Source organism: Trichoderma aggressivum (assembly GCF_033847375.1).
Source record: "Trichoderma aggressivum f. europaeum strain CBS 100526 chromosome Unknown scaffold_001, whole genome shotgun sequence".
NCBI classification, from domain to species: Eukaryota; Fungi; Ascomycota; class Sordariomycetes; order Hypocreales; family Hypocreaceae; genus Trichoderma; species Trichoderma aggressivum.
The window spans coordinates 346,387-361,933 of NW_026946367.1; the positions used below are offsets into that span (position 1 = coordinate 346,387).

Genomic DNA, 15,547 nt, shown 5'->3' on the forward strand with positions numbered 1-15,547 from the left:
GAGTTTAAATAGAACCCGAACAACAATCTTCCGCGTATCAAATCTCGTTGGAACGCCTTTATCATAAGTTTCTGCCGACTTCATCAATGGGGTTTTACGGCATAAACTACCGCCCATCATTTGATGACCATAACAAGCTGGGAATATGAAAGCTCGCTCCAAGCCCCGGATTCCTATTCGGGTAATCATCTGCCGCAGTGACAGATTGGGGCATTTCCGCAAACTCATTCTCAGTTCAACATTCGTATGCAGAAAAAAAACTTGATGCAAATGATTAAGTATTATTCAAACAAAGACACAAATTTAATTAATACGGTTTTATCAAAAATGAGTGTGCTTAATGTAGAAAGTCCAGGATGTTAGATACAACTTCATCCGGCACGTCCTCCGGGATGTAATGCCCCGAATCAACATCATGACCATCAACCCAAGCATTGCTAGCAGCCTTCCATTCCTGCACGGCATCAAAACACTTGCCAATGACACCATGCCTCGCCCATATGACTCTCAACGGGTTTTGAAGCAATTTCCCTTGCTTTGCATCTTCCTGCGCTGCATCCAAGTCGAGTGTAGCGCTTGCTCGGTAATCCTGACACATGGAATGGATCGTCGCGGGGTCCTCGAGATTCGAAACATAGGCCGCCAGGCTCTCTTTCTCAAAGATTTCGAGCCCGCTCTTCTGTCGGCCTCCCATGAACAATTCCGCAAACCGCCGGGCGTTTGTCGATATGAGCGTCTCGGGCAGTGGCTCCCTCTGGATCAGGAAGAACCAATGCCAGTAGGACTTGGCAAAATTGGGATCCTTGACCGAATACATTGCAAGGGTAGGGCATATATCCAAGAATATGGCCTTGCGCACGCGATCAGGGTGATTGACGCACAGCCTGTGGGCAACTCTTGCGCCGCGGTCGTGAGCGCAAATGAAGAATGGCTCTGTGATCCCAAGCTCGTCCATCACCTTGACGCAATCGAGAGCCATGAGGCTTTTCACATATTGCGATACATCCGCCGGCTTGGACGAATTTCCGTATCCGCGCAAGTCAATCATGACAATGTTGTACTTGTCTTTGACCTGTGCTGCCACGCGGTGCCAGATGCGGTGCGTCTGCGGGAAGCCGTGAAGGAGTAACAGCGGCGGCCGTTTGGATGACGACGCATCGCCACTTCTGATGCCGAAGATTGAGACATGCGGCTCATCCTGCGTTGTGATGGTGAAGGGATCGAAGCCTTCCAACATGGCGAACAATATTCAATGGTATTCTTGGAAATTGAAAATTAATTGCGAAAACGATAGAATTTGACGTCAACGTTGGAAGCTTAGCTGATGCGGTCATTGATAGTTGGCTTACATACCTCTGGCCTAACTACAGGTTTTCGGTAGTAAGTAGACCTACAGAGGTATTCGTCGTTTGGCTGCATCTTTAAGCTTCGGCAAATATATTAGGCGCCTTACACGATTTACCCGTGGATGTGTTTTTCCTTCATATGTGCACCATTTGCATCGCGGGTTTGAGAGTAGGTGAAACTTGTCTTGATGGGTTTGACTCCGAGTAAGGGAGAAATTGCTTCCGCTTGATTATAATTGTCTCATACAACAGGATGGTGGCTGACCAAGGCCGTGTGTGGTTATTGCATCCTTGAGCGAGTCGACTTTCATAGCAAACAACTCGAATAACCCTTCCCCTTTCCCCAATTGCACACCATCGTCGCATAAAGAACCTGCTTGCAATTTGACAAGTCCATATATCTTGTGCTACCATGATAACGAGGGCTTCTCAGATACAATGCCAATGTATCATGGCTGGTAGGCGTACGAAACGACACTGAAGTTTGTCATACGGCATGATAAATCAAGGCGCCATAATCAAAAGTAAGTAACAAGAGAACTTTGGCCTTCATAATGCATCAAATAAACGCAAGAGCATAATCAACTTAAAGCTCGCCATATGCGATGCAGCCATCCGTATTATACAAGCAACTGTCATCAAAGTTCGTCATCAGCATTATTCACCGAGGATAAAGAGAATCCTACCGGATTTTCCGCGCCCAGTATTCCCCGATGAAAACATTTCATTCTTCAGCTAAACAATAGGGAATGTCCTAAATAGGTGAGTTGAGGATATTGATTCCTCACAACCAGCAAATCCCGGTGACTCCATTATCCTAATAAGGCAATTAATACCAAGACACTAGCATCAGCCATGTCCATCTGAAGCAGCCCAGCACCCTTCGAAACCCATCCACCCAGATTATTAATCGCAGGAAATCGAACCAAACCTCGAATACTAATCGGCCCCCGTTGGCACTAAGAAGCTTCTCCCCTAGAAACAAACGTTTGGCGGACAGTTCGGCATTTTCATCGGGGCCTTTTCCCGCTAATCCCCGTCACTAGGCATTACGTAGGTAGGATCAAGAACCCACTCGATCTTTTATAATCCATATCTCCATGGCGCAACTGGGCGTGTTCCGAGGTTCGGATACGATCTTCGATTGAGAAACTAATGTCACGGCGCGAACCGTTGGCCCAGCCTGACAAATCACCCCCTCCCTGGTCTTGCAAAGCATGGAGACTATGAGGATGGCTGGAGGAATGAATGTCCATGGACGAAGTGGGAAACCGCCCGAACCAACAACGCCGTCGCACATAACTAGTGCGGAGTTTCCGCTCTTGAGGATCGATCCTTTGGCTGGATTCCCGTATAAATAGAGTTTTGGTAGCATCCAGGTCTTTTCAGCTTTCAATTCAGGAGCAGTATCATCTCGGGCAGATACAACTTCATTTCGTGAAATATATTCCATCGCAATCTCCCTATCCAACGCACACACTCTTCGCCGCAAATCGTATTAAACCAAATCATCATGGCTGGCGAACTCGTTCTTGTTAGTTATTACCGTTACTTCATTCATACATATACACGTTTCTAAGAGCTGACAACTTGCAGGTCACCGGAGCCACTGGCATGATTGGCTTCCGAACATTAGTCTTCCTACTTGAAGCAGGTTACAAGGCCCGCGCCGCTGTGCGAAACCAAGCTGGCTTCGACAAAATCTCACAACTCAAGCCCGTCGCTCCGTACGCCTCACAATTGACCAGCGTCATTGTACCAGACATCACCGTCCCTGGAGCTTATGATGAAGCCGTCAAGGGCGTCGACTATATCGTGCATGTTGCTTCTCCTCTAGCAAGCAACGCTCCTCCAGGAATCGACCATGAAAGTTACATGATCCAGCCTGCTATTCGGGGCACTGTCGGCATCCTTGAATCAGCAGCCAAGACCACGGGAATCAAGAAGATTGTCATTACCGGATCTATCCTCTCTTTAGTCGATACAGAGACGTTCGGCTCAGGCAGTTACATTAACGGTAAGTTTATATAGCATGTTCCCCTTTGATCGCAGAGAAAATGACTACACTCGTCGTATCAATAAATTACATCATAATAACATGATGCAGAGGAAACACGAACCACAACTGCTCCGGGCCCGTACTCAAGCCATCTCGACGCCTACGCCGTTGCCAAAGCCACCGCCTTCAACAAGACCAAAGAGTGGGTTGCAGAGACAAAGCCTTCATTTTCCGTCAACCACGTCTTCCCAGTCTTCGTTCTGGGACGCGACGACACCGTCACAACCGCCGAGCAAATCATCAAGGGAACAAACAACTTGCTCATGGGCCCCCTTTTCGGCTCAACACGACCTCCGATCCCAGGCGGCTCTGTCCATCTTGACGATGTTGCCCGACTTCACGTCCTTGCTCTAGACCCCAAGGTCGAGTCTGGCCAAGACTTTTTGGCCGCGTCACAGCCTCTTGAGCCGTTTCAATGGAGCGATGCGGCTAGCATTATTAAGAAGCACTTCCCTAAGGCGGCTGCCGATGGCATCTTCCAGCTGGATAATGTGGAGAAGGTGGTGACTCGCCAGGCAAAGGTGGATAGCACAAAAGCAGAGAAGCTTTTTGGATTCAAGTTTAAGAACTATGAGGAGCAGGTTCAGTCTGTTGTGAGTCACTACTTGGAGTTGGCGGGCAAGAACTAGAGAATTGTCATAGATGTAGATTTCGCTTATAGAATACAACATGCCTATGCTATCATGCAAAAGACAAATTAAAGTTGAAAGATATCTCCGAATTTCATGATATCCCGAAAGCACCTGAATTATCCCCACAAATCACCGCTGCAAGTCCGCGTAGCTCGCATGCCCCATCTAACTCGTTCCAAGTAGGAAGTCGAAATAATAATATGACAGAAACTAAGTCACATATCGGTAAGCAAAACGCGTCTCGTTAGTTGCGTTAGTTGCGAAACAAATCTGAGGTCAGACGCCTAGTACTAGACCCTTTTGCCGATCCCGGCCACGATTACTACACATTACAAGTGGAAAGGGGTTGTTAACTCGCTCTCAGTCTTTCCTTTCCGCTTCACCACTCACCACTCACCTCCAAAGCAATCATGGCAATCCGACTCATGACAATTGACGATGTCCCAAAGGTCATGGACTACGTGGTCGAATTGACCTGGCAAGACGGTTTTCACAATTACTTCTTCGCCGGCAAGTGGGAACATCCATTCGCTTACAGGAGATGGTGGACTCAATACGTGCGCAACTTGGTGCTCAAGCCCGGCGTCTACGTCTACGTGCTTGAAGAAGACTCCAAGATATTAGGCTGGGTGACGCTGGTTCCGGGAGATAATCCCCCGCCGACAGGATTGGACCTCAGCAAAAGTTCACCTCGCGAGAGTGAGTTGAATTGTTTTTTCTTTTCATCTCTCAATGCAATGCAATCATTATTGTTGAAATGACGGCCACTGACCCACGGGTGCGAAAAGAGCGCCTCCGGACATTCTACCGCCACCACGATACCATCTTGGAAAAGCTCCGTCCCAACCGCGCAGTGCGAAATGAGCGGATAGATTATTTTCGCCAGGTCGCCATGCCGGAAGTGCAGAAGACGGTGATGAGTGGTGAAGATAGCCAACACTGGATGGTTGTCGAGTTCCTCGTTGACCCGTCACTGCCGCGATTACAGTCGGAAGATGTGTGGAAGAAGCTGGTTGATGCTGGTCGTAAGCAGTGCCAGGCGGATGGAGTGCAGTTTTGGGCTGGTGTTGAGAGGTCGTTGGTGGAAAAGTTTGAGAGGAATGGATTTGAGGTTAAGATGTGGCAGCAGGTTGGGACGGCGGATTTTGCGGCGATGAAGTTGGATGTCAATTCATAGATTGGTTGATGCTCTCTTCCGGTATGAAGGAGAGGTGTTTATCAGAACTCGCATCATCAAGCTTTACAAGATAGATATTGACATGACCAATTATGGCTTCTTCTTGTCCATTTTAACGTCAAACAGAGCTGCATTCTATTCGTCTGCCAATATCCATGCAGCCATAGATCATTCTACTTGTAGGTATATCCAAATCATTACCAAATCCTCTCGTGCAAGATAAACAAATGCAAATGCCCAAATCCTCTTCTTTGATCATCCACTTGCCTTGGTCGCCAATCCCACAACAGTCCCCATCATCAACTCTTGCCGTACTCTAGCCAGCGCACCAACTTATCCACGGCCTCTCTCGCCTCTGGCAGAAACTGCACCAACGGCCAGACATGCATCATGCCCTCTCCCTCGACGTACTCAATCTCCCGTCCCTGCTCCCTTACTTTGGCCACAAATTTCCTGACATCCGGCGTCAACATCTCCGTTGATCCAGCAAATATCATTGTTGGCGGCAGCTGGCTAACATCTCCGTGAAGAGGGCTCACTCGCGCATCGTCCGGCGACACATCCGGGCAAAGATAGCGCACCGCCTCTTCGAAGCCCGGGATATCCAGCCACGGATCCGTCTGGGCGGCTTGTCGTACCTCTGGGTTGTGAAAAGTGAACTCGACGCAGGGAGACAGGAAAGCGAGCCGAGATGCCGCCGGCCGTCCTGCTTTGAGCGCCTCCTGGGTGAGCGAGATGCCCAAGCTGCCGCCCGTCGAATCTCCCACCACAAAGAACGGCGTCTTATCCTGCGACGGCAAAGCAAGGTCATCATAGACCGGCCTTACCGCATCGAAAATCTCCATCAGGGTATGTTCTGGTGCCAGCGGGAATATCGCTACCGTCACAACGGCTCGCAGCCGCTCCGCCAGCGCCGCCACCATCTGCCAATGTGCGGCATCAATCTCAAACAGCAAACAGCCGCCGTGGAGGTAAAGAATCCGGGCCTGGTTCGGCATCTCAGACTTGGGCGCCACATCATACAGCGTGCAGCCTCCGAGATGGCGCTCCTCGATGGTGAACCGTGTTTCCAGATGCGCGGGAGGCCGCGTGCTCTTGGTCTGGCGATCGGTTTCAATGCGCTGGCGAAGGGCCTTGACGGTTTGAAGAGAGCCCTTGAACCTCCACCATACCATCCACGAAGCGACATATGCCTGCCAGCTGGCCATTTTGAGATGGTTTTCTGGAGTTTAGATGCTTTGTTTGTTTGGAAATACTGGAGATTTGACGTTGGTTGAGTGAATAAGCTGAGAACATGTGATTGCCGTCGCTTTTATGCTTAGGTTGCCCAATTAGTGATTACACATGCTATGCTCAGCCGTGTCTCTGCTGCTCCGCTATCGAATATGTGTAATCATTGTATCGGCAGCTTGCCCCTAGTTTTGGGATTACTGTGCGCCTTGTTTCTCCTTGGCTGTTGGTATTTGAACGCTCTGTTTGTTTGACTTCTGCTCTTTACAGACGCATCACCACAACACAGTGGATGTGCTCCAAAGATGAAGCTGCAAGATGCATGTCATTGCGGAGAGAGTGGAGCGTTCAATGTCGGCATGCGTCAAGTGAGGGGCCAGCTGAGCATGTGCGTGTAACGTGGGAATGCACATGATGCGGATAAAAGACAAAGTACTATTGGATTGCATACTGCGTGAAGATGTATGCAAGTGAGTGAGTGATATTTCTGACCCTTGACGGATTGATTGTACTTTGATTGTACTTTATAGAGAATTTAGTAGTAACACTTGAAGTGTACTAGGTAGGTATATGGTGGTCAAGGTCTACCCTGCACCATTTCAGACGAAACAGCATATTGGCTTTGCAATGAGTTGAAGAACAATAAAAACATTCAAGTTGTATATATTCCTCTTATTCCTTTCGGGAAATCTTCTCATTTTAGGGGACCTGGATGTGTAGTCGACGAATAAGACTTGGCTTGTCGTAAATCTCTCCATCGATGTGGCACGCGACCGAGACCAATACCAATACCAATACCAAGCTGTACACAGCTACAAGTACACATCCATCGAGCAAATCAATACCACAAAGACATCTTGGAGACAAACATCCTATACTAAAATATACACCAGTCAAGTTATTTCACCGGCAAAGCTCTCGTGTACACTCTGGAAAGTAATGAAGAATATTGATCCGTAGAATATTCCACGACTCTGTGGATCCCGGCCTTGGGTCCGCTTCTGCCGGGCCAGTGAACAGTCAATTGCACACTTATAAGCATCCCGGGCACATAATGGGAGAGTTGCACTCCGTAAAACCAGACTGTTAGAATAAAACAAGATTCTATGTATGAAAGAAAATGGAAGAAGGGAAAAGAAACCCCCGTACGATTTACCGCCTTCGCGCATTCCATCCTCCGTTGTTTGCGCGAAAGGCGAGCCAGTGACGCCATCATCGGATTTATCCCTTCCCACTTGGTCCCTCTATATCCGATGCCCACGCCCGAGAGACGCAGCCAGACGCTCGATTTTGCTGCAGTGGATTTATTTTCACTGGCGTCAAAATTCCGTAGCTTCGGGGCAGTTTCGGATGGAAGCGATTTTTTTTTTCGGACGGCGACGATGACACGATGGAAGGCGAGCCGCGCAAGTTTTCGGGATTCAATTGTGTTTGTGTCGGGAGATGAAGATGGAAATATATAATGGACTGTTTCGTCCGCGATGTTGTCGAGTTTGTCTCATCATCCGCATCTCCATCAACTACAGCTTCAATAGCATCAACACACGCACACCAGCAATAAGCACTTTATACCACTTTACCAACATACAATCACACCTTTCACAAGCCACGGTCTAAACTTTCAACTAGATTTTTTTTTTTTAAAAAAAAAGCACTGAATCATGTCTCTTCAAGACAAAGTCGTCCTCATCACCGGCGCCTCCAACGGCATTGGCAAGGCCACTGCCGAACGCCTCTACAAAGAAGGCGCCCGGATTGTCATCAACTACCTCAGCGACACCGCCTCAGCAAACGCCATGGTCGAGTCCTTCGGCCCAGACCGCGCCATTGCCGTCCAGGCCGACGCGGGCAACATCGACGACCTGAGCCGCCTGGTTGACGCTGCTGTGACCAAATTCGGCCGCATCGACACCATCGTGGCCAGCGCCGGCATCATGCCGATGCGCGACGTCGAAAATACCACCGAGGACGACTTCGCAAAGTGCTTCGACCTCAACGTCAAGGGCCCTTACTTCTTGGTCCAGAAGGCGCTCCCCCACATGCCTCCCGGATCTCGCATCATCTTCATCTCTACGGGCATCTGCCACTTTTCAATGGCGCCGGCCGGGTATCTCCTCTACGCTGCCACAAAGGGCGCCATAGAGCAGATGACTCGTGTCATGGCCAAGGGATTGGCTTCCAAGGGCATCGTTGTCAACGCCGTGGCTCCTGGCCCCACGGGCACTGATCTCTTCTACAAGGGCAAGCCGGAGAGCTTGGTGTCTGCCATCAAGAGCTGGAGTCCCTTTAACCGACTGGGCGAGGCTGAGGAAATCGCCAACACGATCAAGTTCCTGGCCAGCGGCGAGAGCTCATGGGTCGTGGGCCAGACGGTGCTGGTGAATGGCGGTGCGATGCTGTAATGGGCTGCATTGTTGAGTCGAGCGTTTCTGAGCATGGATTGGAGTGTAAAATAGAGATAGAATTGCGAATGATGGCGATGATTCATGATGGATAGAAAGTAGACAGATACTAATTGTTAGCGTTGGAATTGTTTCATTAAATTGTATCGATAATACCGCGTGCTCAAGTTTCCTCTTGTCGAAGAAGAAATGCTGCTTCTTTTCCCATCTCCGCGCTTGACTGGCTTTGGCCAAGACGCAAGCAACAGCTGATGCGTGTAATACGGGGTACGTGCCTGTACCTACCTACCGAGGCAAGCCGATGCGCTAAAACGTTTCCAGGTTCCATTTCGATTCAACGGGATCCCCGTTAACTGCATCCCGGTTCGGGTTAGTACGTTGTAGGTGCCTGGTAGCAGCGCATGAAGAAGCATCCCTTGAATTCAAACCATCTACGGCACATGGATTTGACATGGAAGGTAAGCAAAGATGACGAGTCTAGAAAACTTGAAGAGATCCGTGCCTACTCTACTACTACCACCTAACTATTGTATGTTACCGTGTTCCGTTACAAGCACTCACTGTTCGGCTCTCTCTTCCCCTTAACCCGAGGCTGCGAACAAGCTTTCTCTCCTTTTCCTATTCCGAAGAGCACATGACTCCCTTGTACTTGTATTTCGCTTCCACTCACCGATCCCTTGTCATGATACAAGACGCAAGAAAACAACTCGGAACAAGCCCATGATCACTTGATGAGTGGTTTCCGGGCACCTTGAATGCAAAATGCAATGCAACCACAGGTTCGTGGGATGAATGCGGAGACGATGCCTTGATCAATCCGGCCAACGGCACAACAACAACAACACAAGCGCCGTGGGCTGACACGGGTTTACCCCAGACTTGAGGATGCTGCTAGATGAAGAAAGAAGGGGAAGAAAACTACGCCGTTGCCTACCGCCGGTGCAGAAAGCTCACGCCACTTGTTAGTTCAAGGCCTGTCGAGTTGCGCGCTGAGCGGACGCCCCATTTGTGAGAGGGCGGTCCGATCTGATTATTGCGACTCTATTGTTAGGTTTTGGGTGTTGGACGTTGTTCGATTTCCCTTGCTGAAAAACCCTAGTCACCCTCGTTTCCCCGCAGACATCAGCTCATAAACATGCATCCTCTTGTGAATCTTGCGTCCGCCCTCCATCTCCATATCTAGATACTACTGTAGCACTTCATCTGTCATCTGCGTCGACGGACCAAAATCAAAAGCCCGATGGGATTTGCGCCAAGGCCCTTGTACCAGTACATGCACAGTGTGACTTGCAGGTGGTCCGTGACGGGCTGCCCCCAGGCCTTGCCCAGGCCATCCAGGTGCTGTATTTCCACATTTCCAGCCTATCGCAGCCCCGCCATTACTGTAGCACTTCTCCCCCGTACTGGGTACTGGGTACTGGCCCGGCTGCCCGAGTTTTGCCGACTCTTCGACGTCAGAACTTCTCGGACCGTAAAACTTGCCTTGCTTGAATTCATCCTCGGACCAACGGCCCTTGCGCGCTCGGCTCAGCTTCATCTTCATTAACCACGAGCGTCTCTCCTGAGTGAATCTCGTTCTTGTTCTTCTTCATCATCGCGAGATTTGCCCTCCGTCTGCGCTCCCTCTCTCGCGACTTCTCTGCGTCTCCCTTGGGCTTCTCCCTCTCCATCGCCTTGAAACACGACACACGACGCTCTCGACTTCAAATCTCACTCTTGCGCTTCCGGCTCCGCAAAAAAAAGAGAGAAAAAAAACCGCCAGGCCTCACCGCATCACGGCCCAGTCGCGACGACGTCCCTCATTCGATAGCCTGTGAGCAGCTGCAGCCATTTCCGCATAAATCTGCAAGCCTGGGACGCTCTCATAGGCGGACTCTCGGGACCTCTCCCTCATAAACCCTACCGCAACGCACGCAAACGCACGCACCCGCGCACAGGCAGCTGATAATCCAAATCTTTCGCATAATAATCTTCAACGGCCTGCATCCAACGACGGGAAACCAAAAAACAACAATATACATGAGTGTAACACCGCCAAACATCCCTCGCATCGACGACAAGCAAAGCAATACGATGCCCTCACAACGTCCCTTCTTCCTCTCCTCCTTCTTCAACTCGTTCCGCCAGCAAGCGCCCTCCCTCACCCAGCAGGCCGCCAAACACACCTCACAAGCTGCATCTGCATCTGCCGTCGCCTCCACAACTGCCGCAGCAGCAGCAGCAGCAGCAGCAGCAGCTTCTTCAACCGCCTCCACCGCCCGCGCAATCTCCACAAACGCTGCTACGACATCATCCACCAACGTCGCCATCCACACGCCGCGCGGATCCCCCGGCGGCGCCATCCCCATCCCCGGCGGGCGCAGGAGAGGCAGTGATAGCAGTAGTGAAGGCTTTCGCGATGCCCTCGGCGCCGACAAGTGGTATATCGGCGGCAGGACGGCGGCTGGAGAGGAGAAGTTTTTCAAGCTTGGCGTGATTCGCCGAGTAAGGAGTAATGATGGCCTGAGTCTCGATCGACTAAGCTTATAGGTAATTCCTACATCACCGAACGAACGATTCGGGATTTGGACAAGAATGACTGGGGGGGTTTTTTTATTTATTTCTCTATCCTTCTCACCTCTTCCTGCTTGGCCACCAGCAACGAGAAAAAACGTATATACATGATTAGAGCGAACTTTTGGAATTTGGGCAACAAGGCTGCAAAACATCAAAACAACGCCGACGGGAAGGCATTCGTTTGGGACTTTTTGGGTTTGGGATTCGAGATATGGGCGCGGCGTTTGGCAACTGGGTTGGGAATCTTTTTCACGAACGAAATTTTGCATTCGTATTCTATTCTATCTAGCATAAGAAGACTGAGGCTTTTTAAGGACCTCTAACAATACAATATTCTATATCAACGGCAGCGTCTCATTTGATTGATGCGGCTTTTTCTTTTGTTTCACCACATGAATCGCTGTAATCTTCCCTCATCAAGGATCGTTCCGTCCTCAGCCTTCCAAACATACGGCTTGGTGAGGAATATGTATCCAGTGACGAGATTGATGGCAATGAACCAAATCGTCTCGAGAATAAGCCTCACATCATAAAAGCGACAAAAAGTCACAAACCTGCCCCATATGGTCGTTGGAGTGACGCCATCGAACAAACCATTCGCCGCCGTTTGGTGGTCGTGCAACCTCCAAGCGGGGACGAGGAGCCTCCAGATGACCCAGGGAATGATAAAGTAGCGGGGCTCGACAAGCGGTGCTGTGATGAGTGACAGGGTGGCGGCTATTAGAAAGATGAGTCCTGTGGATGTCGATACAGGCTCTGTTGAGAACAGGAGAGGGTCCTGAAGGAATCGCTGTTGCAGTTCTTTCTGTGTCTGTGCGTGCGCGTCTTGAGATTCACCTTTGGTGGCTCCTACTTTCACAAATGGATCGCAGCTAAAGGGCGATGGGCGAGATGAATGATAGTATGCTGAGCAATCGTCTTTGTGAGAATCAGAGATCCAGTTCGTGCAGCCGGAGAGAGTGCCCCAGACAAACCAGCGGCTGAGTGTATAAGGAAGAATGAGAAAGTAGCGGATCCAAGGGGCGCGGCGGATGGTGTATCTAAAGACGTAAAACATGTAGTGGCGGTTGTCGGCGAGAGTGAATGGATGAATGATGGTGTTGAAGCGGACGACGAGAGTGGACAGGATGAATGTTGCGATTAGATATAGTGGCCAAAGCAGACGATTGTTGAAAATGGCACTGGAGAACCTCAGCGGGAGTGAGGGCGCGGGATGAGAGGTCGAGTTTGAAGAGGCATCTGATGTTTCTGTGCTTGGCTTTGGAGATGCAGAGCCTGATCTGAAGACACTTCGCAAGGCATCCACCCACAACACCACATATGGGACGAAGAGCGGGAGTGAGAAGAAGCCGAAAAACGCCCAGATGTAGAGCATCTGAGGGAGATGGATGGTGGCGACGTGGTTAGATTTGTCGCCGAGGACAACGCCGCCGTTCCATGCTACGAATCCCGCAAAGGCGGCCAAGACGGTGACATAGGGCCATATTTGCCTTGCGACTCGGATGGGGTTGCAGAGGGCTGCTATTATGAGACTCACGGCGGTGAATAGCACATCTAGATGAACAGATTAGCGACCAAGTATACAATCTACAATCTGGATCGTCTTACCTTTGGGATATGCCATGTGCAGTGGCAAGTCATGCACATGTCCAACCGACCACCTCTTGATGAAGAACAGCAACTGCTCCGATAACGTCGTCATAGACGGCTGAGTAACAGACTTTGGTCGCAAACTCTTGACGGAATGCACAGCTTCTAGCCCTCCCATAAAGACGACAACCCAGAAGACGTTTGTCTGCCTCATGGTGAGGGTCCATAATCCAAGGACAATGGTGACGATGTCGCTCAGGAACGAGCTGTGATCTCGCCCAACTCGATGCAGATGATTCAAAAACGCCACAAGGACAACAGCAGTAGAGATGACATCTGTGTAGTAAAGGCCCGAAAAGAAGAAGAGTAGAGGGAACAATGCAGTGTTAAAAGCTGTGTGCATGGCATATTGAGATACAGCCTTGATGCTGACGGACGAATGGCCTTGATGCAGACGAGCTTCGATTTCTTTCCGACACAGCAAGGCGATGTAACTCAAAATGATGACGCCGATTGCGTTGGTGGCTCTCAATGTCTTGGGATCACATGTGTACGAGGCGATGAGGCCGCTGCTCTTTGCTGCTTGTGGGATCAAGATTGATAACGAATACCTATACCCAACCAGCGAGGTTAGAAGCTATCCTTGACTTGTGGCTGAGAGCTGGGTCACTTACAGTCCTGGAGGAGTTGTGATCTTGTCGTCCCATTCTAAGAATTTCCCTTTACAATATTTCTGAGCTTGAGGAATATGAAATACTTCATCCTATTTATGCATCGTTAGCATTCTGGCATAAATGTGTTGCTCGTTTGCAGACTTACGAGATACGGCTCGGGAACAATTTCAGACACCACGCCCAGCCAAAGAAACGTCGCCGCCGCAAGGGAAACAGTGAATAGAGGGCCCAACCCTCCAGCAGTACTGCCATTGCCTCTGAAAAGAAGAATATGAAGAATCAAAGCAATCGGGACAGCGCCGGCGGCCCATGTTGCGAATTGGAAATTTGCTGCAATGGCAAAGGCATCAGGGGCGTTTGATGCCATGTTGTCAAGTGAGGGTCTTGAGCCAGCTAAATAAAATTAGAAATAACGCGCAAAAGTGCACTTGCGCATGATAAAACGGTGGAAATTATAACGAGCGTGTCATTTTATTGTATAGAATTTCACGAGCCCAAGCATGTCGCGTTGTTGAAGGGGAGAGAGGTCGAAATGAGATGAGCTGTCAAGATGAATGAGAAGCGGACAGTATGGATAGCACGAAGAGCACTGTAATTGATTCAACCGGGAGAGAAGAGCAGCACAAGCACGCTGATTATCTGGATTGTCAATGCATCTCAATCGATTCTATGGAACACAAACATTAGGAAATCACATTAAATTATCCAGTTTCAAAAAGCAAAGCATGTTTACAGAGGCAGACAGTTGTGGTTTAGGAAAAGTCTATTGTGTATCTCTTATACAAAGGCAAGCTGCGCAAGGCCTCGTTACAATTTTACAAACACCATCCAACGAGTGCATTTAGAAGGGCTATCACAAGTCAGCATTCGAGTTTTGACGAAATCCATAAGGGGGAGCTTACGTTGTCGGCAGGGTGAACCTCCTGCTTCTCCCAGAAGCCGCCAACAAAGGGGATTTTCTAGGCCACTGTGAGTATACACCTTCTTCCTGCTAGGAGCAAGCACTTACTACGAGGATGTCTGAACGGACACGGGGCAGGCTGGAGGCGAAGAGCATCAGAGCAACGCCGAGACCACCGCCGATGGTGGCAGCTCGGAAGCCACTATCGATCAGTTAGCAAACTTGAAGACTCGATACATGCGCACGAAAGAGCTGATTTCCAGGTGCAAAGTCGAGCTGAGAGGCAGTCTCGAGAGTTTTGCGGTATTCCGTAGCATGTTTGGCGACTTGATATGATTTGGGAGCACCTCTTCATCGCACCTCTTCATCACACCACTACCCCTCCAGTCGCATACCAGGCTCGGCGCCTCCTTGCAGCTTTCCCCAGATTTCCCCATGCAGGAGAAGGAAAGAAAAAGAAGAGAGACTTACTATCGGGTGGCAGTCTGGACGCTGATGCCGCGGTAGTTGGGCTGGAAAGCGTACCTTTTGCGAAGATGTCAGCTCATACACCCATACAAAAAAACTGCCACAGCCGGAAAGCTTTTCTCAAGAGCCCCCCCCCTCCCGGCTTGTGCACTCCCTCAAACCGCAAAACCTTCCACCGTCAAGACCATATAGTTCGAACGTACTTGGGGCCGTAGGCGCTCTTGAATTCCGCAGCGCGGAAGGGAGTCTATTTCGCAGTCAAAAAAGTTAGCTCTTGCTTTTCTACCCGCCGCATCTCTTTCAACGTTCGCTTCCACCCCCCGGCTGAGGAGCAAACTTCCACCTAGTAGGACAGTCTGGGGACGTACCTGAGAAACCATCTTGACTTGTTCTGGCAGCGGGAACCGCGTGTATCGATCAATTGCTCGTCGAAAAGTGCCGTCACTCTAGAAGTTGCGCGAGTTTGTTCGCAATTGCCGGCGATTCTCGGCCAAGGATTTTGGCCTGAGGCT

General features: G+C 49.9%; 8 protein-coding genes across 8 annotated transcripts; 4 read left to right on the plus strand and 4 right to left on the minus strand.

Annotated features, from left to right (window-relative positions):
- Positions 1–337: 337 nt before the first annotated feature.
- Positions 338–1,237, minus strand: Triagg1_19 (uncharacterized protein; the record flags this gene model as incomplete). Its single annotated transcript, XM_062895188.1, has 1 exon — positions 338–1,237. One exon carries the CDS (start codon positions 1,235–1,237, stop codon positions 338–340), a length of 900 nt encoding a protein of 299 aa, XP_062760369.1.
- Positions 1,238–2,859: 1,622 nt separating this feature from the next.
- On the plus strand, positions 2,860–4,034 carry Triagg1_20 (uncharacterized protein; the record flags this gene model as incomplete). Its single annotated transcript, XM_062895199.1, has 3 exons — positions 2,860–2,880; positions 2,943–3,363; positions 3,454–4,034. 3 exons carry the CDS (start codon positions 2,860–2,862, stop codon positions 4,032–4,034), a joined length of 1,023 nt encoding a protein of 340 aa, XP_062760370.1.
- A 413-nt stretch (positions 4,035–4,447) lies between these two features.
- Positions 4,448–5,214, plus strand: Triagg1_21 (uncharacterized protein; the record flags this gene model as incomplete). Its single annotated transcript, XM_062895210.1, has 2 exons — positions 4,448–4,736; positions 4,826–5,214. The coding sequence occupies 2 exons, from the start codon at positions 4,448–4,450 to the stop codon at positions 5,212–5,214; spliced, it is 678 nt and encodes a 225-aa protein (XP_062760371.1).
- Positions 5,215–5,513: 299 nt separating this feature from the next.
- Triagg1_22 (uncharacterized protein) lies at positions 5,514–6,422 on the minus strand (the record flags this gene model as incomplete). The annotated part of the gene is made up of 1 exon (XM_062895221.1): positions 5,514–6,422. One exon carries the CDS (start codon positions 6,420–6,422, stop codon positions 5,514–5,516), a length of 909 nt encoding a protein of 302 aa, XP_062760372.1.
- Positions 6,423–8,105: 1,683 nt separating this feature from the next.
- Triagg1_23 (uncharacterized protein) lies at positions 8,106–8,846 on the plus strand (the record flags this gene model as incomplete). The annotated part of the gene is made up of 1 exon (XM_062895232.1): positions 8,106–8,846. One exon carries the CDS (start codon positions 8,106–8,108, stop codon positions 8,844–8,846), a length of 741 nt encoding a protein of 246 aa, XP_062760373.1.
- A 2,019-nt stretch (positions 8,847–10,865) lies between these two features.
- On the plus strand, positions 10,866–11,375 carry Triagg1_25 (uncharacterized protein; the record flags this gene model as incomplete). The annotated part of the gene is made up of 1 exon (XM_062895244.1): positions 10,866–11,375. The coding sequence occupies one exon, from the start codon at positions 10,866–10,868 to the stop codon at positions 11,373–11,375; it is 510 nt and encodes a 169-aa protein (XP_062760375.1).
- A 412-nt stretch (positions 11,376–11,787) lies between these two features.
- On the minus strand, positions 11,788–14,033 carry Triagg1_26 (CAZyme family GT59; the record flags this gene model as incomplete). The annotated part of the gene is made up of 4 exons (XM_062895255.1): positions 11,788–12,956; positions 13,011–13,603; positions 13,667–13,755; positions 13,812–14,033. The coding sequence occupies 4 exons, from the start codon at positions 14,031–14,033 to the stop codon at positions 11,788–11,790; spliced, it is 2,073 nt and encodes a 690-aa protein (XP_062760376.1).
- Positions 14,034–14,507: 474 nt separating this feature from the next.
- Positions 14,508–15,415, minus strand: Triagg1_27 (uncharacterized protein; the record flags this gene model as incomplete). The annotated part of the gene is made up of 6 exons (XM_062895266.1): positions 14,508–14,516; positions 14,569–14,625; positions 14,676–14,769; positions 15,039–15,092; positions 15,239–15,282; positions 15,404–15,415. The coding sequence occupies 6 exons, from the start codon at positions 15,413–15,415 to the stop codon at positions 14,508–14,510; spliced, it is 270 nt and encodes an 89-aa protein (XP_062760377.1).
- Between the last annotated feature and the right edge of the window lie 132 nt (positions 15,416–15,547).